Below are 23,706 nucleotides of genomic sequence, written 5' to 3'. Positions count from 1 at the left end.
TGGAAGGTGGTCATGCTATTAGCCTTGGCTTCGGCTAGGCGTGTGTCACAATTAGCGGCTTTATCACATAAAAGCCCCTATCTGGTTTTCCATATGGACAGAGCAGAATTGAGGACCCGTCCACAATTTCTGCCTAAGGTGGTGTCATCTTTTCATATGAACCAACCTATTGTGGTGCCTGTGGCTACTCGTGACTTGGAGCATTCCGAGTTACTAGATGTGGTCAGGGCTTTGAAGGTTTATGTAGCCAGAACGGCTAGAGTCAGGAAAACGGGGTCACTGTTTGTCCTGTATGCATCCAACAAGCTGGGTGCTCCTGCTTCAAAGCAGACTATTGTTCGCTGGATCTGTAACACGATTCAGCAGGCTCATTCTGCGGCTAGATTGCCGCTGCCAAAATCAGTTAAAGCCCACTCCACAAGGAAGGTGGGCTTTTCTTGGGCGGCTGCCCGAGGGGTCTCGGCATTACAGCTTTGCCGAGCAGCTACTTGGTCAGGTTCAAACACTTTTGCAAAGTTCTACAAGTTTGATACCCTGGCTGAGGAGGACCTTGTGTTTGCTCATTCGGTGCTGCAGAGTCATCCGCACTCTCCCGCCCGTTTGGGAGCTTTGGTATAATCCCCATGGTCCTTACGGAGTCCCCAGCATCCACTAGGACGTTAGAGAAAATAAGATTTTACTTACCGGTAAATCTATTTCTCGTAGTCCGTAGTGGATGCTGGGCGCCCGTCCCAAGTGCGGACTTCTTCTGCAATACTTGTATATAGTTATTGCTTGCATAAGGGTTATGTTATAGTGCATCAGGGTTGATCTGATGCTCTGTTGTTGTTCATACTGTTAACTGGGTACGTTTATCACAAGTTATACAATGTGATTGGTGTGGCTGGTATGAGTCTTGCCCTGGATTCCAAAATCCTTTCCTTGTACTGTCAGCTCTTCCGGGCACAGTTTCTCTAACTGAGGTCTGGAGGAGGGACATAGAGGGAGGAGCCAGAGCACACCAGTATCCAAATTCTTTCTTAAAGTGCCCTGTCTCCTGTGGAGCCCGTCTATTCCCCATGATCCTTACGGAGTCCCCAGCATCCACTACGGACTACGAGAAATAGATTTACCGGTAAGTAAAATCTTATTTTTTTCCTGGGTCATTAGCGCTGGGTGTGTGCTGGCATACTCTCTCTCTGTCTCTCCAAAGGGCCTTTGTGGGGGAACTGTCTTCAGATAAGAGGTTTCCCTGAGTGTGTGGTGTGTCGGTATGCGTGTGTCGGCATGTCTGAGGTAGAAGGCTTTCCTAGTGAGGAGGTGGAGCAAATGAATGTGGTGTCTCCGTCGGCAACGCCGACACCTGACTGGGTGGATATGTGGAATGTTTTAAGTGCTAATGTAAATTTATTGCACAAAAGGTTGGACAAAGCTGAGTCCAGGAATTATGCAGAGAGTCAGGCCCTGCCTGCCCCTATGTCGCAGGGACCCTCAGGGTCTCAAAAGCGCCCACTATCCCAAATAGTAGACACTAATACCGACACGGATTCTGACTCCAGTGTCGACTACGATGATGTAAAGTTACAGCCAAAATTGGCTAAAAGTATTCAATATATGATTATTGCAATAAAGGATGTTTTGCATATCACAGAGTAACCCCCTGTCCCGGACACGAGGGTACACATGTATAGGGAAAAGAAACCGGTGGTAACCTTTACCCCTTCTCAAGAGCTGAACGAGTTATTTGAAAAGGCGTGGGAATATCCAGACAAGAAACTGCAGATTCCCAAAAGGATTCTTATGGCGTATCCTTTCCCGACTAAGGACAGGATACGGTGGGAATCCTCCCCGAGGGTAGACAAAGCGTTGACACGCTTATCCAAAAAGGTAGCACTACCATCCCAAGATACGGCTACCCTCGGGGATTCTGCTGATCGCAAGCAGGAGGCTACATTAAAGTCCATTTACACACACTCTGGTACCTTACTCAGACCGGCGATAGCGTCGGCTTGGGTTTGTGGCGCTGTAGCAGCGTGGACAGATACCTTATCTGCGGAATTGGATACCCTGGATAAGGATACCATTTTATTAACCCTGGGTCATATCAAAGATGCTGCCTTATATATGAGGGATGCTCAAAGAGACATTGGCCTACTGGGTTCTAGAGTCAACGCTATGTCGATTTCTGCTAGACTATTCCTATGGACCCGGCAATGGACAGGTGATGCCGACTCAAAGAGGCATATGGAGGTTTTACCTTACAGGGGTTAGGAATTGTTTGGGGAAGGTCTCTCGGACCTGGTCTCCACTGCTACGGCAGGTAAATCAAATTTTTTGCCTTATATTCCCTCACAGCCTAAGAAAGTGCCACATTATCAAATGCAGTCCTTTCAGGCACTCAAAAACAAGCGAGCACGAGGATCGTCCTTTCTTGCCAGAGGTAAGGGCAGAGGGAAAAAGCTGCCATGCACAGCTAGTTCCCAGGAGCAGAAGTCTTCCCCGACCTCTACGAAATCCACCGCATGACGCTGGGGCTCCGCTGAGGGAGTCCGCCCCAGTGGGGGCACGTCTTCGACTTTTCAGCCACATCTGGGTTCACTCACAGGTGGATCCCTGGGCAATAGATATTGTTTCCCAGGGTTACAAGCTGGAATTCGAAGAGGTGCCTCCTCGACGGTTTTTCAAATCGGCCTTACCAGCTTCTCCCCCAGAAAGGGAGATAGTCTTAAATGCAATTCAAAAATTGTGTCTTCAACAGGTGGTGATCAAAGTTCCCCTGCTTCAACAAGGGGGGTATTACTCAACCCTATTTGTAGTCCCGAAACCGGACGGTTCGGTCAGACCCATTTTAAATTTAAAATCCTTGAACCTATACTTGAAAAGGTTCAAGTTCAAGATGGAATCGCTCAGAGCGGTCATCGCCAGCCTAGAAGGGGGGGATTTTATGGTGTCCCTGGACATAAAGGATGCATACCTTCATGTTCCCATATATCCACCTCATCAGGCGTACCTGAGATTTGCGGTACAGGATTGTCATTACCAATTTCAGATGTTGCCGTTTGGGCTTTCCACGGCCCGAGGATTTTCACCAAGGTAATGACGGAAATGTTGGTGCTCCTGCGCAAGCAGGGGGTCACAATTATCCCATACTTGGACGATCTCCTAATAAAAGCGAGATCACGAGAGCAGCTGTTGAACAGCGTGTCACTTTCACTGGAGGTGTTACAGCAACACGGCTGGATTCTCAATATCCCGAAGTCACAATTAGTTCCTACGACCCGTTTGACCTTCTTAGGCATGATTCTGGATACGGACCAGAAAAGGGTTTATCTTCCGATAGAAAAGGCACAGGAACTCATGACTCTGGTCAGGGACCTATTGAGCCAAAACAGGTGTCGGTGCATCACTGCACTCGAGTCCTGGGAAAGATGGTGGCATCTTACGAGGCCATTCCTTTCGGCAGGTTCCATGCGAGGACCTTCCAATGGGACCTACTGGACAAGTGGTCCGGGTCACCTCTTCAGATTCATCAGTTGATTACCCTGTTCCCCCAGGGCCAGGGTATCTTTCCTGTGGTGGCTGCAGAGTGCTCACCTTCTGGAGGGTCGCAGATTCGGCATTCAGGACTGGGTTCTGGTGACCACGGACGCGAGCCTCCGAGGTTGGGGAGCAGTCACAAAGGGAAGACACTTCCAAGGTCTTTGGTCAAGTCAAGAGACTTGTCTCCACATCAACGTCCTGGAACTAAGGGCCATATACAACACCCTTCGTCAAGCGGAGACTTTGCTTCGCGACCTACCGGTTCTGATCCCGTCAGACAACATCACCGCAATAGCTCATGTAAAACGCCAAGGCGGCACAAGGAGCAGAGTGGCTATGGCGGAAGCCACCAGGATTCTTCGCTGGGCGAAAAATCATGTAGGCGCACTGTCAGCAGTGTTCATTCCGGGAGTGGACAACTGGGAAGCAGACTTCCTCAGCAGACACGATCTACATCCAGGAGAGTGGGGACTTCATCAGGAAGTCTTCGCACAGATTGCAAGTCAGTGGGGCCTGCCCCAGATAGACATGATGGCGTCCCGCCTAAACTAAAAACTACAGAAGTATTGCGCCAGGTCAAGAGACCCTCAGGCGGTGGCAGTAGACGCCCTAGTGCCACCTTTGGTGTTCCAGTCGGTCTATGTGTTTCCTCCTCTTCCTCTCATCCCCAAGGTGTTGAGAATAATAAGATCTTTTCACCAATGTGCAGTAGCAAGACATCGACTAAATGTGTACTAATCGACACTGCATGCAACTCTGAGCTGGCCCATAAATCAAAACAGTAGTAATAGTATCATCACCACTTAACAAAATTTAAAGTTGTTTTATCACCGCAAAGGAAAAAGGCTGCTTACAAACCGGAGCCCACAGGTGTAGGCATGAGAGCTTGTAGTACAGAATACACTGCACCTCCCTCCTCCTTTTCTAATTGGGTGGTGGATGACGTCAGTGTGTTGTGTGGAAGAGGTCACAGTATGAAGCTGCCTGCTCTCATTTGTTTTTAATCTCTACAATTCTACCTATTGGCCACGACTGCTGTATAATCATTAATGTATTATTATTATTATTATTATTATTATTACAATTTATTTATAAGGCACCACAAGTGTTTTGCAGCGCCGTACATACAACACACATTAGAACAATACAGGGTATACAGAACCTAACATCACAGAAAACTAAAACAGAGCACAGGTAACAATTCGCACCACAGTTCTCAGTACACAATACAGCTGAGATGTCAGGAAGCAAAGAAGTAATGGGCATAATACTGGGGGCGGCAGCCGTTGGAAGAGATGAACAGTCACGAGCAGGAGGAAATGCAGGTATAGAGAGTCACGGAGTAGGACAGAGCTGTAATTGAAGTGCAAGAGAAGGGGGCTGTGAGAACAGGAGTGAAGAGGGCACTGCTCCAAGAAGCTTACAATCTAGAGGTAGAGGGAGACAGACAGGTGACATGAGGTACAAGCAAGAGGATTGTAGCCTGGTGTCAGAAAGTAAGTGATGCAGAGATGGCCAAGGCATGAGGATGGGAGGGCGGCCTCAAGACTGGGTTATGCGGAAGGGTAGGCTTTGATGAACAGGTGAGTTTTCAGTGCCCATTTGAAGCATTGCAATGTTGGGGAGAGTCTAATAGAGCAAGGAAGCTTATTTCAGTGAAGATGGGCAGCGCGGGCAAAATCTTGGATTTGTGCATGGGATGAGGTGACCAGGGTAGATGAGAGGCGACAGTTATTGGCCGATCGGAGTGGGCGGGAGTGTGTAGGGATTTGAGGTTGTAGATGTACGGTGCAGTGGAATTAGAGAGGGCCTTGTATGCAGCTCCCGATGAGCAGGTTGCGCCCCCCCCCCCCCCCATCCTCCTGGACAGGTAGACCGCTAGAGATAGTGTGTGATATATGAGTAAGTCTCTGGTGAAATAGTCAGTTACTAGATGCTAAGGGGTGGTATTCATGTGACCGGCGGTCGGGAGACCGACAGTCACATGACCTCCTCCAGCATCCTGTCCCCTCACTATCCCGATGGTTGGCATGCCGACCAACAGGGACTATTTCCACTGGTGGGTATCCACGACACTCATAGAGTGGGAATAGAACCCATGGCAACCGCAGGTCGCCACGGAGCCCACAAGGGGCTTGCTGCACTCGCCCCTCCCCGCCAGTATCCCGGCGTCGGTATGCTGCCGGGATCCTGGTGTCGGTATGCTAACCCGCCGGTCAGCCATACTGCACCCATGCTAAGTACTAATTGCTGGGAGGACCAGGGAGCTTAGACAAATAGCAAATGACAATACAAAGAGTGACTGATGATACTTGAGACTCTGAAGTGCTGGAAGTTACTTGAAGAAACAAGCAGGAAATAGATAGAGCGCTGTAGATGATGATGCCTTTCTCAGAAAGGGAGGGTATGAATATAGAAGAGGGAGACAGATAAAAGGCAGCAAAGGACAGGGGAAAAATAAATAAAAATAGGCAAAAAGAAAATAAATAAAATGAATAATTAAAAATAAAAAAGAACTAAAATAAAAATGTATAATGTATACAAGCTCTTTTATATTTTGAGCAGCTTTTCCAGTTATTGTATAACGGAGTAATCTGGAGTCCGTATAATACCGTTCTCTGCCTTACTGCTAACTGTCCATCCAATCTACCTTTGTCCTGTAGACTTGTAATCGTGACTGGTGTTCTCGGGCACTCCGCTGTAGCTGGATGATCTATAGCGGCTTCTTTCCCTTGTGGCAGTGAGCTGCTGGTCTCCAAAGTCTGCAAAAACATTTCTCAGAAATTTTACTTTGTGTTCATAGTTACAAAAGACAATTTTGGGTCTGTTATGTTTTGGGTTTGTGTGACAGACAGACACACAGGAAACAATAAAGAAGGAGTGATTTTAACAAGAAATTTAACAAATACTAAGAAATACTTGGATATTATTGAGAAATTATGGGGAGATCTTCAACATGCAGTGCATTCAAAAGAATCTACTATTATAAGAAATTACTATTTTATAGATTGGAAAGAGTTCTGCGTGCAAGAGTAGTAAAAATATGTAAAACCCGAATAGAAAGACCCTGTTTACTACAAGGAACATTTAGTTGCTGTGAATCCTGAAAGATACCCCTTTCCCTATAATTTGAGGTGAAGATAAACAAGTTGCATTAATCATTCCATTTGTGGGAATGACTGCACCCAGGGGCATAGCTATTCTCAATGGGGCCCCATAGCAAACTTTTTAGGGCCCCCACTACCCTTGCACCGCAAATCTATCCCATTTCCCCCCCCCCTTCCCACACACCTCATCACATCCGCCCGACTCCCGCACCCCCCATTCCCCCCCTCACAGCTTAGTGGTGTGCGGCACTCACCTCCTCTGCCTGTGGCCTCTCCTCTAGCAGTGCGCTGCTGCTCGGTTGCTGCCAGTGTCCCGGCCGGCTCCGTCACTCCGTCCCCACTTATGCCGAGAGGACCAGGCTAAACAATGCCACGCCTCCTGCCAGCACCAGTGTGAACGGAGAGACAGACCCAGCACTAACACCAATAGCAAATGTGCATGCAGCAGCACACTGCCAAAAGAGAAGCCACTGGGCACAGGAGAATTCAGTGTGTGTGCAGGGGGAGGGCCGGGCCCTGGAGACGACCTGGGCCCCGTAGCAGCTGCACCTACTGTCCCTATGCCTATGACTGCACCCAAACCATTCCAATACCATGTATCAATACCACAGACACCACATTAGGAAACTACTATGAGCTCTGCCTGAAGTGGTGATGCAAGCCATGGAGGTGGATACATCTCTTCCTGCAAAGCTCGCTGGGTCTCTGTCGGGCCCCTCCTCCCCCTAGTGGGCGCCTGGCTTAAGTAAATAGTACCCTCCTCCCCCTGGTGCCCTAGACCACAATCTTGACGTGCGGGCCTCCGCCTACTTTTACCCATTCCTGATTATGTTTTTTCTACATATTTTCATACCGACAGAACTTTACACACATTTGCACAAGAAACATTAACGAGTGTAGAGCTCCTTTAGGGCAGTGAAACACCTGCCAAACAGTCCCCACAATCATCCCTCTTTGGATGCCAAGAAGGCCTCATCGTGCAGCCATCCTAGTTATGATTATCCCATGGATTGTAATCTTACGAGCAGGGCCCTCCTTCCTCTGATTGTTTGTTATTACCCAGTTTTATCTTATCATTGTGTCCAGTTGTAAAGCCGACGGAATTTGCTGCGCTATATAAGAAACTGTTAATAATTATAAACAACCAGTGCAATCAATCATTTTTATACATGGCCCTGAGAATGCTGGGATATTGGTTACTCAATCATTGCATGAGCAACACTTGAGCGGTGCACTTTTTTTCTTTTTAAATATGCTTGGTGTCTGCCATGTTTATATATATGTGTGTGTGTGTAAAATATATACTTATTTCTTAATTGTAGAGAGACCATCTTAAAATTGCCCAGCAGTTTTTCCAGCTTGTGGGTGGATCAGCCAGTGAATGTGGTAAGTCCTGTACGGCATTATTACTTCCAAATTTTGTAGGATTTTCCATACTAAACTAAATGTTTTTTTTTATTAATATTGTCTTTTTACCCATGAAATTGCTATATGGGTCATGCTTGTATCCATTTTATTTAATAAGTGCTCATTGACATAAACTTGCTGATAGGGCTATGCAAAGTGAAATTCTGCATTTGTTATATTTAAATTTCAAGTAATTTATAATTATTTATTTTTCTTATTTATGAAGAAGTATGGAGAAGAGTCTGTTTTCTGCAATGTGCGCAAAGCGCCTACTGGAAATGTCAGGCAAGGCACTTTGTGACAGTAACATTGCTAATTTTCTCTCTCACTTAATAGGGGTGCACAGGAAAAATTAGCATTGTTGGCTACTTTTATATACAATCATACGCACAGCCAAACATTATGGTGGCACTTCAATGAGTATTAGACGCACACCCCCTTTACCAGGGCCGAAATTAGGATTTTTGGCACCTGGGGCAAGGCAGTATTTTGCGCACACACACACACACACACACACACACACACACACACACACACACACACACACACACACACACACACACACACACACACACACAATCATGCCAGTCAGGACCTAGAGCCAATTAAAGAAGAGGAGTACCAACTTTCTGGGTAGTGGGGATACACAATGTGCGTTATCCTGGCTGCAGAGAGGAGTCCCTAGGCCTGGCTGGTGTTATTTACCTGATATAAGCCATACAGTCACTGTATCACACATGGGGGGGGGAATGACTCTGACTAGCCAACCGCTGTGGGACTACAAAGCCCTGCATGCCAGTCGTACCTAGGACCACACTTTGGGAGGCAGCAGCTGTCCTGGTGTATAGAAACCTCATTAGTGCCCAGACTAAATATCGGCTGCTGCTGCTTCCTCCCGCCCTTTCCCCCTCTGGTGGAGCTGCCGTGCAGGAAGGGGGAGGCCCTGAGGAACAAGTCCGGGGGCAGACATAGTTTACACAGACCAGGTGTGTGTGAAAGGCCACCCCCACCCCATTCATAAGTGTTCTTATGCCCAGTGGGTAGTTTCCCAGGAGTACACACTGGTGGTACTGAGGAGCGGGGACCTACAGCAAGGGTTCTGTCTGGGACCCTGCAGTATGTAGACCCTTAGGGCCCTGTCCTTCTCTGGTGGAGCTGCGGGAAGGGGGAGGCACTGCGGAACAGGCCTCGGGACAGACATCGAATGCACAGGAGTGTGTGAGCGCCATGGACCAGCACTCGGAAAATGAAAGGGGGCAGATGGAGAGTTTATGGTCTCTGCCCCTGCCACATGTATTAGCGTTCTAGTTGCTAGGGAAGGGGGAGTTTCCCAGGGGTCCACATTGGTGGTGCTGGGGAGCGGGTACCTGCAGCGAGGGTTCTTGAACCTGGCAGAAGGTAGCCCCTTTCAGTTAGTCACACACGCGACCGCTGTTCTCCTGGATCGCGTGGCCGCACTCAGGGAGGAGGTAAGTGGGTCCCCCGGCGGGACCCGCTGTAAATTGCGATCCCGCGCGGCCTGTGTGGACACTGTGGTAGTACAGGGAGCCCACTAGACCACCAGGGCAAGGGCACAGGTCTGTTTTCTCTCATAAACCGTTTATATAAACCCACAGTACCCGGTGGTGAAGTCCAGCAGGGGGATAAGGCTTTGACCTGTAGCCCCAGCCCCAGGGCACCATTTAAAGTAAATGTTCCCACCCTGGAGCTGCATATCTCTCTCTCCCTCACTCCCTGTCAGCGTTTGGGCGCCATTACCTCAAGCTGAGCTGATCCGGGGACTGTTTGGGCAAATCCTCCTCTGTAAAGCCACCTGCATGTCAGCGCTGTACATTTTACAGGACACTTAAGTATTCTACATGTCTGCTGACAGTGTTAGTTATGAAAGAGTGCATTTAGTCAGGGTTATATAGTACAAGTACCCTGTGATATATATCCAGTCTTTACTGTGTATTGTTATATCTATTCAGTGTATAGCTATACATAGTACTACTCTGTATTGCTAGTCCAGTGCAGTTTTATTGCATGTCATAATTTCTGCATTGTACAATGTGACTTTGTGTGTGTGCATATAGCTGCTGTGTGACCTCCATTTCGTGTATCTCACTCAGATTGCTATCCCTATATTCTATAACCTGAGGGGGCTAAGTGCGTCAGGTTTATCATTTAATATAGGTAGTTCAGAGGATATACTCAGTGTGTATTTTTCTCTGTGATTTCTAGTCACCATATACCTCTTGAATTCCCTGTTTGTGCTGATACACTGTACAGGGGGTTCTTGTCAGGTATTGTGCTGCTGATATTGTACTGTGTTGCCTTGCATTGAGATTTCGGATATGTCAGCTACAAAGGGCAATGGTGCTGGAGCTGATCTCACATTGCGTGGTGGTGACGCTGCAGACACATTTGAGGAAAACATAGCAGCTGAGGGTTCAGGTTCTGAGGGATACTTACCCCCAAGTGAGACTGTAGCAACAGGGGTTCAAAATGACCCACCTTGGGCTACCTTCTCCACGCTATTGAATACGCTGGTAACTAGACTAACGCCCCCTATGGGACCTCCTGTGCCGGTACAACCGCTTATGGTCCCTGCGGTTAACCCGCCATGGGCAGATCAATTTTCCGCTCAGTTACAGCAATTGAACCAATCACTGACTACTCAGAAGTCTAACCCTCGCCCGCCTAAGACCAAGGGGTCCTCTAAGCGGGCCATTACTTCCTCACAATCCACCAATGTCCCAGACTCCTCGTCAGATGAGGATGGCATTTATACTGACCCCACAGATTCTGATCCCGATGCTTCTGATGGGGAATCTGTTTCACAGGTGGATGTTCCTGACTTGTTGGAGTCATCAGGACCATTCTTCAAATTACTGATGACCCAGAGCCTGATGCTGCCCCTAAGAAACCGGACAGGTTTAAACGTCAGAAAGTGGTTAAACAAGTTTTACCTCATTCTGACCATTCAGTTGAAATACGTCAGGAATCCTGGGAAAATCCAGTAAAGAAATTCACGCCTCACAAGAAGATGCTGGCTTGCTACCCCCTCGCAGCAGAGCTAAGTAAAAATTGGGAAACACCCCCGCCAGTGGATTCGCAGGTGGCGCGGCTGGTGGTATCCTCAGCTCTGCCGGTAACTACCGTCACGTCTCTGAAAGAACCGACGAAAACCCTGGAGGTACTCCCTTTTAAGGGAGACATTCTCTTCGGAGAAGACCTTGACAAGATAGTGGCTGACTTAGCTTCTTCTAAAACAGCATGTCTACCTAGTACTGCTTCTTCGGTGCCGAAGGCTAAGACTACTCCATTTTGCTCCTTTCGTCCTTCAGGGAAAGTGAAAGGTCAGACGTACTCGTAACAGGTTCGCCCTTCCAAACCCAGTAAGCCCAAACCCAAAAGGGCGGGGCTGCCCATCAGCCTGCTTCCAAAACTGAAAAGCCTGCCGCATGACGGGACAGGCCTCCCATTGGGGGATCCCAGGGTGGGGGGCCGACTTCTAGGGTATACCCGGGAATGGTTGAGGACCACTTCCGATGCCTGGGTACGGGAAGTCGTCACTCGAGGTTACGCCGTATCCTTCAAGAATCGTTCCCCCTCATCGATTTTGCCTGACAGACGTCCCTTTGGATCAGGTGAAGGCAAAAACTCTTCATTCGGTGGTACAGTCCCTCCTGGACACAGGAGTGGTAGTACAGGTGCCTCTGGCTCAGAGAGGCAAGGGGGGTACTATTCACTGCTGTCACTAGTCCCGAAACCGAATGGGTCTTCCCAGCCCATTCTCAACCTCAAGTCTTTGAACAAATTTGTGAGGGTCTCCAAGTTTCGTATGGAAACTCTTCGCTCTATTGTTCTGGCCTTGGATCCTGGGGATTATATGGTCTCCCTGGACATACAGGATGCTTACCTGCATATTCCCATTGCAGTGTCGCATCAGCAGTACCTGAGGTTTGCGGTTGGCAACCTCTATTATCAATTTTGGGCGTTACCTTTTGGTTTGACCACGGCTCCGCGAGTCTTCACCAAGGTCATGGCGGTTATGACGACTGTACTCCACCGTCAAGGGGTCAGGATCCTACCGTACCTGGACGACTTGTTGATCCTGGCAAATTCCCCAGAAATTCTTCTACGCCATCAGGATCTGACTATCCAGTTTCTGTAAGCCCACGAGTGGCTCATCAACTCGAAGAAATCTTCCCTGGTGCCTGCTCAGAGCATAGTGCACCTGGAGGCGTTGTTGGACACTCACAACCAGCGGTGGTTGTTGTCTCAGGAGAAAGTCTTGAAGCTTCAGGACAGGATTCGATGCTTCCTATCTCGTCCGCAAGTGTCGATACATTCGGCAATGCAAGTGCTAGGTCTCATGGTGTGGGCTTTCGACATGGAGTGCGCTCAATTCCATTCCCGCCCTGTACAGAAGCTGATTCTTGCCAAGTGGGACGGCCTGCCTCACCGGATCAAGTCTCAAATTATCTCCTTGTCTCCGGAGGTCCGTCTGTCGCTGAGCTGGTGGCTTCAGGACCAATGATTGAGCAGAGTTCGTCCCTTCTGGATTTCCAACTGGGTCCTCCTGACGACGGATGCCAGTCTGACAGGTTGGGGCATGGTGTTGGAGCAACATGCCCTTCAGGGTCGGTGGACCAAGGAGGAGTCTCTCCTCCCGATAAACATTCTGGAACTGCCGGCGGTGTTAAATGCTCTGAACTTGGCCCAACATTTAATACAGAACAGGCCTGTTCAAGTACAGTCTGACAATGCCACCACGGTGGTGTACATAAATCATCAAGGCGGCACTCGAAGCCGCATGGCAATGAGGGAAGTATCAAGGATTCTTCAGTGGGCGGAATGCCGTATGCCAGCCATATCGGCAGTATTCATTTCGGGGGTCCTAAACTGGGAAGCGGACTTTCTCAGTCGTCAGGATGTACACGCCGGAGGGTGGAGCCTCCATCCTCCTCGTGGACAGGTGGGGCCTTCCAGATGTGGACCTGATGGCGTCTCGGCACAATCACAAGGTTCCGGTCTTCGGAGCAAGGACAAGGGATCATCTAGCAGCGTTCGTGGACTCACTGGCAATTCCATGGAACTTTCAGCTGCCATACGTGTTCCCTCCGGTATCACTTCTGCCCAGAGTAATAAGGAAGTTCAAGGAAGAAGGAGGAATCCTACTTCTGATCTCTCCCACGTGGCCCAGACGGCATTGGTTCTCAGACCTTCAGGGTCTCTTGATAGAGCATCCCCTTCTACTTCCGCAGCGCCCAGATCGCCTTGTTCAGGGCTCCTATGTATATCAGGATTTAGCCCGGTTGGCTTTGACGGCGTGGCTCTAGAAGCTTCCGTCTTGAGGGCCAAAGGTTTTTCTGAGGTGGTCATTCAAACTATGTTGAAGGCCCGGAAACCGGCTTCTGCTCGGATTTACCATAGGGTCTGGAATTCTTACTTTGCTTGTGCGCATCTAACAATCATGACGCTTATAAGTTTAGTACGGCCAATTTTTTGGCCTTTCTACAACAGGGCCTGGACTTGGGCCTTCGTCTGGCCTCCATCAAGGTTCATATTTCTGTCTTGTTGGTTTGGTTCCAGAGAAAAATGGCAACTTTACCTGATTTTCATACGTTCACTCAGGCTGTGTTGCGGATTCAACCTCCTTTATGTCCCGACTGTGGCTCCTTGGGACTTGTCGTGGTTCTAGAGTCATTGCAAGAGTCTCCGTTTGCGCCCATTGAATCGGCAGACCTTAAGTGGCTTTCTCTTAAGGTATTGTTTCTGCTGGCTATTGCCTCTGCTAGAAGGGTGTCTGATCTGGGTGCCTTGTCTTGTAGGTCAGATGGATTAGAATGGTGATTGCACATGTTTATGTACAAGCTGGTTGTCCAGTTCCTGCTACTATAAAGGCCCATTCTATTCGGTCTGTTGGACCTTCTTGGGAGGCCCGCCGTGGTGCGACCCTTGAACTATTGTGCAAGGCGGCTACATGGTCCTCAGTGAACACGTTCATAAGGTTCTATTCCTTCGATACTTCCGTCTCCCAGGATGCCTTCTTTGAACGCCGGGTTCTTGTGCCCGCTACAGTGTGTCCCCTCCCATAAGGAACTACTTTAGGACATCCCCAATGTCATTCCCTGTGGAGCCCAGTGTATCCCGCAGCAGAAAACGAGATTTATGGTAAGAACTTACCATTGTTAAATCTTTCTGCAAGGTATACTGGGCTCCACAAGGTGCCCACCCTGTCGCACTTAGCTTCTTTGGGTTGGTATGGCATTAGCCGCTGACACTTTCTCCTGTCGTGAGAATGTGGTGTATGTGGCTACTAACAGTTGTCGCCTCTTTTTCCTTCTACTGCATTGGACTGGTTAACAAAAACTGAGTTCCTGTGCACGGAGGCGGGGTTATAGAGGAGGCAGCGCTATGCATTCTGGGAAGAAGGTCAAAGCTTTGAGCCTGTTGGTGCCTCGGATCAAGATCCTACTCTACACCCCAATGTCATTCCCTGTGGAGCCCAGTGTACCTCGCAGAAAGAGATTTAACTAGTTCTTACCATAAATCTAATTTTTCCTCATTTCACGGAGGAAGCATATACCTTTAGAACTTACGTTGTAAAACGATATATATAAAAAAGGGTAATTACATACATACATACATACATACATACATACATACATACATACATTCAGTAAGACTCTTGGCTAAAAACCAGTGTCATTTGTACCTGGTGTATGTCCGTTGTAAAAATTCTGCCTGCATACACCCCATTATAGCAAATGTATGGCTTAGAGAAAGCATAGACATAGGGGGTTATTCAGAGACGGACACTGATCGCTGCATATGCAGCAAGGTGCTTGTGTCCGCCCAGCACAGGGCAAGGCCGCCCAGCATGTGTAGCACCACCTCACGATACGTCCGCAATTAAATTGCAGACGCATCAAATTAAGGTTGACCGCTGGCTGTGCTGTCTGACGGTCCGCCGCCATTTTATCAATCAAAGTGGCTGCGTGGGATGTCACGCAGCCCCCCTGAAACTGCTCCCAACACGTCCCAGTTCAGCCTGCCATACACCCCTAACGCCACGCCGTGGCCCCACAAACACCCGCTGCTGTGTATCACATTGCAGCAGCACGTGTGCAGTTTGCCGATATAGGCAAATTGCGCTGCGGGACGCAACAGCGGCTGCCTCTTAGTGAGGCCCATAGTGTGGAGCTATGGCTTGACATCAATGCTTTGTTACATTGCTTACCTGCCTTCAAGTCATCTGAAATGGTGACTCCTTAATCCATTTCCTCCTGTAGTTTCCATTATAGTGCCCTTGATACTATATTTCTGCTGCGGGGTACACTGGGCTCCACAAGTCTGGACAATGGGGTGTAGAGTAGGATCTTGATCCGAGGCACCAACAGGCTCAAAGCTTTGACTGTTCCCAGAATGCACAGCGCCGCCTCCTCTGTAACCCCGCCTCCCAGCACAGGAGCTCAGTTTGTCAGTTGGTGCTGCAGTAAGCAGGCACTTAACAGAGGGGCTGCTCCAGGCAGCCCTAAGAAAAGCTTTTTATGAAGTAAAAAGTGAAGACTTCAAGGGCAGCAGCAGGGGTAAATGTCTTCTGACATTCTCTGCTGCAGCTCCAGCTCTCCCCAGCGGCGCTGTACACTCCCGAGCCCTGGTTGCCTACAGCGGAGGCTCCGGTTTACTTCACGTTAGACACACACGGCTGGGGCTCTCCAGGATCGCGTGGCCGCGCTTCGGGAGGTGGTAAGTGGGTCCCGCTCGCGATCTGGCGCGGTCAGTGGGAGGCGGGCCGCGCGTGCTGGCGGTGGACACTGTGGATACAGGAGATCCCACTAGATCACCAGGGCATGGGGGCAGGTCAGGTTTTAATATCGCCCACAGTACCCGGTGGTTTTGCCAGCAAGGGGGATAAGGCTTAGACCTGAAGCCCCTCCCCCAGCCCCAGGACGCCATTTCCAGCAAGTGTTCCCGCCCTGGAGCTGCATCTCTGTCTTTCTTCCCTCCCTGTCAGTGTCTGCGGCGCCATTACTCCTCAGCTCACTGTTCCTGGGACTGCTTGGGCAAATCCTTCTATGTAAAGCCGCCTGGTTGTCAGTGCTGTGACTTTACATGACACTTAAGTATTCTACCTGCCTTTTTAGTCAGTGTTAGTAAGAAAGAGTGCATTTAGTCAGCGGTTTATAGTACAATTACCCTGTGATATACATCCAGTTTCTTACTGTGTAGTGTTATATCTATTGACTATATAGCTGTGTAAGCTAGTCCAGTGCAGTATTATTGTCTGTAATAACCTCTGCATTGTACAAACTGTGACTATTTGTGTGTGCATTGATAGCTGAGTGGTGTCCATCTCAAGCCTTTCACTCAACTTGCTATCCCTATATTCTATAACCTGAGGGGGCTTGGTGCGTCAGGTGTTATTTAATATAGGATTTTCACAAAGATATACTGTATTACGTATTTTTCTCTGTGATTTAGTCACCATATCTCTCCTTTATCTCTGCTGGTGCTGACTACACTGCGCAGGGGTTTGGGTTTAGGGATATAGTGCTGCTAATAGTACTGTGTTACCTCATACTGCAAGTTATATCATGTCTGCTTCTGAGGGTAACGGTTCTGGGGCGGAACACACTGCTGGTGTTGCTGAAGCCACAGGCACATATTGGGAGAATATAGCAGCTGCGGGCTCTGGTTCTGGGGGCTCCTTGCCCCCCAGTGGGACTGTGGCAACGGAGGCACATACTGACCCTCCGTGGGCCACTTTTTCCACGCTTCTGCATACGCTAGTTCATAAACTAACACCCCCTATGGGACCCCCAATGCCTGTACAACCGTATGTGGTCCCTGCAGCTAACCCGCTGTGGGCGGACGATTTATCTGCTCAATTAAAGAAGTTGAACCAGTCCCTGACTACTAAAAAGTCTGACCATCGCTCGCCTAAGTCCAAGGGGTCCTCTAAGCGAGCGCTCGTCTCCTCACAATCCACTGCTGTCACTGACACCTCGTCTGATGAAGACAGCACATACACTGACCCCACAGGTTCTGACTCAGATACGGCTGATGGGGAGGGTGGTTCACATGTGGATGTTCCTGATCTTTTGGAGGCTATTAAGTTAATTCTGCAGATTACGGATGATCCCGAGCCATCCGTTCCTCCTAAGAAACCAGATAGGTTAAAGCGTCAGAAGGTGATATACGTCAGAGCTGTCTAAGAGTTGGGAAACGCCTCCTCCAGTAGACTCACATGTGACTAGGATGGTGGTTTCCTCAGCTCTACCTGTCACTACCGTCACGTCTAAAAGAGCCTACGGATAAACGTGTCGAGGGTTGTCTAAAAGTGATTTACACCCTCACGGGTGCTGCACAAAGGCCCACTATTGCAGCTACATGGGCGAAGCAGAGGCTATTGAAGCATGGGCCTTGGAGTTAGAGGCTGAAATCTCCTCTGACCATGCTAGACAATGCTTGTCATATATTGTCACAGCTTCTCGCTATATTAAAAAGGCGGCTTCTGATGCCGGTATCCTAGCAGCCAAGGCCTCTACTACGTCAGTCCTGGCTCGCAGGATATTGTGGCTGAGATCCTGGTCTGTGGATCTGGACTCTAGAAAAACCCTGGAGGTACTCCCTTTCAAGGGGGATATTCTGTTTGGGGAGGACTTAAATAAGATAGTAGCTGACTTGGCTACTGCCAAAACTGCCTGTCTGCCTAATACAGCTCCTTCTGTGTCGAAGGCCAAAGGCACGTCCTTTCGCCCCTTTCGTCCTTCAGGTAAAGAAAAAGGTCAGGCGTACCATAAGCAGGCCCGCACTTCCAAACCTGGTAAGCCGAAGCCTAAAAAAGCCTGGGCTGCCCGTCAGCCAGCAGCCAAGACCGATAAGCCTTCCGCATGACAGGGCGGGCCTCCCCCTGGGGGATCCCAGGGTGGGGGGCCGGCTTCTAGGGTATACCCAGGAATGGATGAAGACCACTTCAGATGCCTGGGTACGGGAAGTCGTCACTCGAGGTTACGCCATAGCCTTCAAAAACCGACCCCCTCATCGATTTTGTCAGACAGACGTCCCGTCGGACCAGACAAAGGCAAACACTCTGCATTCGGTGGTACAGACCCTCCTGGATACAGGAGTCGTAGTACAGGTGCCTCTTGCTCAGAGGGGCCGGGGGTACTATTCTCCGCTGTTTCTAGTCCCGAAACCGAATGGGTCCTCCCGGCCCATTCTCATCCTCAAGGCACTGAACAAATTTGTGAAGGTTTCCAAGTTCCGAATGGAAACCCTTCACTCTATAGTTCTGGCCTTGGAACCTGGGGTCTACATGGTCTCCCTGGACAAACAGGATGCTTACCTGCATATTCCTATAGCAGTGTCACATCAACAATACCTGAGGTTCGCTATTGGCAACCTCCATTACCAGTTTCTGGCGTTACCTTTTGGTTTAACAACGGCTCCGCGAGTCTTCACCAAAATTATGGCGGTGTTGACGGTGGTACTCCGCCGTCAAGGGGTCAGGATCCTGCCGTATCTGGACGACTTGTTAATCCTGGCAAATTCCCCAGATCTTCTCTTGCGTCATCTGGATATGTCGGTCCGGTTTCTACAAGCCCACGGGTGGCTCATCATCTGGAAGAAATCCTCCCTGGTCCCTGCTCAGAGCATGGTGCATCTGGGAGCGCTGTTGGACACTCACAACCAGAGGTTGTTCTTGTCTCAGAAGAAAGTCCTGAAACTTCAGGACAGGATTCGTTGCTTCCTTTCTCGTCCGCAAGTGTCGATACATTCGGCAATGCAGGTGCTGGGCCTCATGGTGTCAGTATTCGACATGGTGGAGTATGCTCAATTCCATTCTTGCCCCCTCCAGAAGCTGATTCTAGCCAAGTGGTATGGCCTGCCTCACCGGATCAGGTCTCACATGATCTCTTTGATTCCGGAGGTCCGTCTGTCGCTGCTTTGGTGGCTCCTGGACCGACAGTTGTGCAGAGGCCGTCCCTTCTGGATATCCAACTGGGTCCTGTTGACGACAGATGCCAGTCTAAGAGGTTGGGGCGCGGTGCTGGAGCAGCACTCCTTGCAGGGTTGGTGGACCAAGGAGGAATCTCTCCTCTCTATCAACATTCTGGAATTGCGGGTGGTCTTCAATGCGTTGAACCTAGCCCAGCATTTGATTCAGAACCGTCCTGTTCAAGTACAGTCGGACAACGTCACCACAGTGGCTTACATAAATCATCAAGGCGGCACTCGAAGCCGTTTGGCAATGATGGAAGCCTCACGGATTCTACGTTGGGCAGAACGCCATCTACCGGCAATATCTGCAATATTCATTCCGGGAGTCCTGAATTGGGAAGCGGACTTTCTCAGTCGTCAGGACGTGCATGCCGGCGAGTGGGGCCTCCATCCAGAAGTGTTTCAACTCCTCATGGAAAGGTGGGGTCTTCCAGATGTGGATCTGATGGCGTCTCGACACAATCACAAGGTTCCGGACTTCGGAGCAATGACAAGGGATCCTCAAGCAGCATTCGTGGATGCGCTGGCAGTGTCGTGGAGGTTTCGGCTGCCGTACGTGTTCCCTCCGGTGTCACTCCTGCCCAGGGTAATTCGGAAGTTCAAGCAAGAAAAAGGAAATATGCTTCTCATAGCTCTGGCGTGGCCCAGACGGCACTGGTTCTCAGACCTGCAAGGCCTATCGTCAGAGCGTCCACTTTTACTTCCACAACGCCCAGACCTCCTCGTTCAGGGCCCCTGTGTATACCTGGACCTAGCCTGGCTGTCTTTGACGGCGTGGTTCTTGAAGCTTCCGTCTTAAGAGCTAAGGGTTTTTCTGAAGAGATCATTAAAACTATGTTGCGGGCCCGGAAACCGGCCTCTGCTCGGATTTACCATCGGGTCTGGCATTCCTACTTTGTTTGGTGCGCATCTAAGCATTATGACGCTTCCAAGTTTAGTACAGCCAAACATTTGGCTTTTCTACAGCAGGGCCTGCGTCTGGCCTCCCTCAAGGTTCATATTTCTGCCTTGTCGGTGTGGTTTCAGAGAAAAATTGCGACTTTACCTGATGTTCATACTTTCACTCAGGGTGTGTTGCGTATTCAACCTCCCTATGTCCCTCCTGTGGCTCCTTGGGACTTGTCAGTGGTTTTGGAGGCGTTGCAGGAGCCTCCATTTGAACCTCTTGGTTCAAGCTGACCTCAAGTGGCTTTCCCTTAAGGTGGTGTTCTTGCTGGCTATTGCCTCTGCTAGAAGAGTGACGGATTTGGGTGCCTCGTCTTGTAGTTCCCCATATCTGATTTTTCACCGTGACCGGGCGGTTCTTAGGACTCGTCCCAGATATTTACCTAAGGTGGTTTCTTCGTTCCACCTTAATCAGGAGATTGTGGTTGCAGCTTTTGTTTCTCCTGATTTGTCTCCCAAAGAGTGGTCTTTGGATGTGGTACGGGCTCTCCGTATCTATGTGAAGAGAACTGCTTCTATTTGAAAGTCTGATTCTCTCTTTGTTTTGTTTGGATTTCACAAACGTGGCTGGCCTGCTCACAAGCAGACCCTGGCCAGGTGGATTAGAATGGTGATTGCACATGCTTATGTGAAGGCTGGTCTGTCAGCTCCTGTTCACATTACGGCCCATTCTACTCAGTCTGTTGGACCTGCTTGGGCGGCCCAACATGGTGCGACCCTTGACCAATTGTGCAAGGCGGCTACGTGGTCCTCCGGGAACACGTTCATAAGGTTCTATGCCTTCGATACTGCCGCTTCCCAGGATGCTTCCTTTGGACGCCGGGTTCTTGTGCCCGCTACAGTGCGTTCCCTCCCATAAGGAACTGCTTTAGGACATCCCCATTGTCCAGACTTTTGGAGCCCAGTGTACCCAACAGCAGAAAACGAGTTTTATGGTAAGAACTTACCCTTGTTAAAACTCTTTCTGCGAGGTACACTGGGCTCCACAAGGCGCCCACCCTGACGTACTTAGCTTCTTTGGGTTGATATGGCATTAGCCGCTGACACTTCTCTTGTCGTGAGAGTGTGGTGTATGTGGCTACTAACCGTTGTCTCTTTTCCTGGTACTGCATTGGGCTGGTTAACTAAACTGAGCTCCTGTGCTTGGAGGCGGGGTTATAGAGGAGGCGGCGCTGTGTATTCTGGGAACAGTCAAAGCTTTGAGCCTGTTGGTGCCTCGGATCAAGATCCTACTCTACACCCCATTGTCCAGACTTGTGGAGCCCAGTGTACCTCGCAGAAAGAGTTTTAACAAGGGTAAGTTCTTACCATAAAACTCGTTTTAGCCTTGGGTTTTTGTGACCCAAATGCATGATTTTTTTTACATTAAACTAGTTGCCACGTTCTTGCCCAGTCCTCTAGTCTACCTAGATCCTCAATACTTTGTTTTACCCCTCCTGGTGTATCTAACCTATCGCATACCTTTTGTTTCAACTGCAAAAATGCATATTTTCCCTTCAATACCATTTGCAACGTCACCAACAATCATATTAAAAACCACTGGCACAAATATAGATCCCTCGGGTACTCCACGGGTATCCTTTCCCTCCTGTAAATGCACTTTATTTACGACAACCCTCTGTTTCCTACCCTGCAAACAAGATCTTATCAAATCACCAATCTTAGATTACCATCCTAAAATTTCCGGTTTATTTAGCAGTCTGTGATGCAGGACTGTTTTAAAAATAGGATTTTAATTCCCTACCGGTAAATCCTTTTCTCGTAGTCCGTAGAGGATGCTGGGGTCCACATTAGTACCATTGGGTATAAACTGGTCCCTTGGGAGCCATGGGCACTTTAAGAGTTTAATAGTGTGGGCTGGCTCCCCCATCTATGCCCCTTCTACCAGACTCAGTCTAGAAACTGTGCCTGAGGAGACGGACATACTTCGAGAGAAGGAAATACACAGATAGTGGTGAGTCACACCAGCTCACGCATAACAATAGAAATTCAAGCTAACCAGGTTGAAACAAGGCAGCAACAGCTGAACAACAGTACTTAACCAAGTAACAATGCAAATCGTAACCAAGTAACAAGGCAGTACTCAACCAAGTAACAACGGCAGGAAAATGAAGCGCTGGGCGGGCGCCTAGCATCCTCTACGGACTACGAGAAAAGGATTTACCGGTAGGTACTTAAAATCCTATTTTCTCTTACGTCCTAGAGGATGCTGTGGCCCACATTAGTACCATGGGGATGTGCCAAAGCTCCCAGTACGGGAGGGAGAGCTCGGAGGCTCCTGCAGAACTGATTGACCAAACTTTAGGTCCTCAGAGGCCAAAGTATCGAACTTGTAGAACTTAGCAAACGTGTTTGATCCAGACCAAGTAGCACCTCGGCAAAGTTGTAAAGCCGAGACACCGCGGACAGCCGCCCAGGAAGAACCCACCTTGCGAGTAGAGTGGTCCTTAACAGATTATGGACATGGCAAGCCTGCCGTAGAATATGCACACTGGATAGTACACCTGATCCAGCGAAAAGTCGTCTGCTTAGAAGCAGGACACCCAATCTTGTTGGGGTCATAAAGGACAAACAGAGCGTCCGACTTGCTGTGACGAGAAGGTCTCTTCACATAAATCTTCAAAGCCCTCACAACATCCAAGGACTTTGAGGTAATTGAGGAGTCAGTAGCCACTGGCACCACAATAGGTTGGTTGATGTGAAAAGCCGATACAACCTTCGGAAGAAATTGCTGATGCGTCCTGAGCTCAGCTCTGTCTTCATGGAAAATCAAGTAGGGGCTCTTGCAGGACAATGCCCCCAATTCTGACACACGTCTAGCAGATGCCAATGCCAATAGTGTGACTGCCTTCCAAGTAGTGCCGTAGGAGGCACAAAGGGAGGCTGGATGTGCAGAAACCCCTTCAATATAGTCTGAACCTCATGGAGGGCAGCCAGTTGTTTCTGGAAGAAATTGGATAAGGCCAAAATCTGGACTTTTATGGAGCCCAGGCGTAGGTCCACATCCACTCCTGCTTGCAGGAAGAGGAGAAACCATCGAAGTTGAAACTCCACCGTAGGAAACTTCTTGAAGGCACGTACTTTTTCCAAATGCGATGGTAATGTTTAGACGATACTCCTTTCCTAGCCTGTATCAGGTTAGGAATAACCTTGTTCGGAATGCCCTTTCAAGCTAAGATCTGGCGTTCAACCTCCATGCCGTCAAACGAAGCCGTGTTAAGTCTTGATAAGCGAACGGCCCCTGTTGCAGAAGGTCCTCTCGAAGAGGAAGAGGCCACGGATCTTCCAACATTAACTCCAGAAGATCCGTGTACCAAGCCTGTCTTGGCCAGTCTGGAGCAATGAGGATCGCCTGAACTCTTGTTCTCCTTTAGTAGTTTGAGAATCCTTGGGATGAGTGAAAGTGGAGGGAACACATACACTGACTTGAATACCCACGGAGCTATCAGGTCGTCCTCCACCACTGCCTGTGGGTCCCTCGACCTGTAACAGTACCTCCAAAGCTTCTTGTTGAGGCGAAAGGCCATCATGTCAATTTGAGGCACGCCCCAAAGACTTGTCACCTCTGCGAACACCTGTGGGTGTAGGCCCCACTCTCCTGGATGGAGATCGTGTCTGCTGAGGAAGTCCGCTTCCCAGTTGTCCTCTCCTGGAATGAAGATTGCGGACAGCGCCACCATGTGCTTTTCCACCCAGAGGATGATCTTTGTTACCTCTGACATTGCAGCTC

At 49.3% G+C, this 23,706-nt stretch overlaps 1 protein-coding gene across 3 annotated transcripts in view; it reads left to right on the top strand.

Annotated features, from left to right (window-relative positions):
- The window catches only part of IFT56 (intraflagellar transport 56), a 417,739-nt gene that overhangs the window by 298,880 nt on the left and 95,153 nt on the right, over window positions 1-23,706 (top strand). For all 3 annotated transcript variants that reach the window (XM_063940415.1, XM_063940414.1, XM_063940413.1), the window contains one exon: window positions 7,949-8,012. In XM_063940415.1, the coding sequence (XP_063796485.1) occupies window positions 7,949-8,012 (64 nt within the window). The remainder of the gene's footprint in view (window positions 1-7,948; window positions 8,013-23,706) is intronic.

The sequence above is a fragment of the Pseudophryne corroboree genome, chromosome 9 (genome assembly GCF_028390025.1).
Source record: "Pseudophryne corroboree isolate aPseCor3 chromosome 9, aPseCor3.hap2, whole genome shotgun sequence".
Lineage (NCBI taxonomy): Eukaryota > Metazoa > Chordata > Amphibia > Anura > Myobatrachidae > Pseudophryne > Pseudophryne corroboree.
The sequence above is the reverse complement of the archived record's forward strand: the minus strand, read 5'-3'. Positions and strand labels throughout refer to the sequence as shown.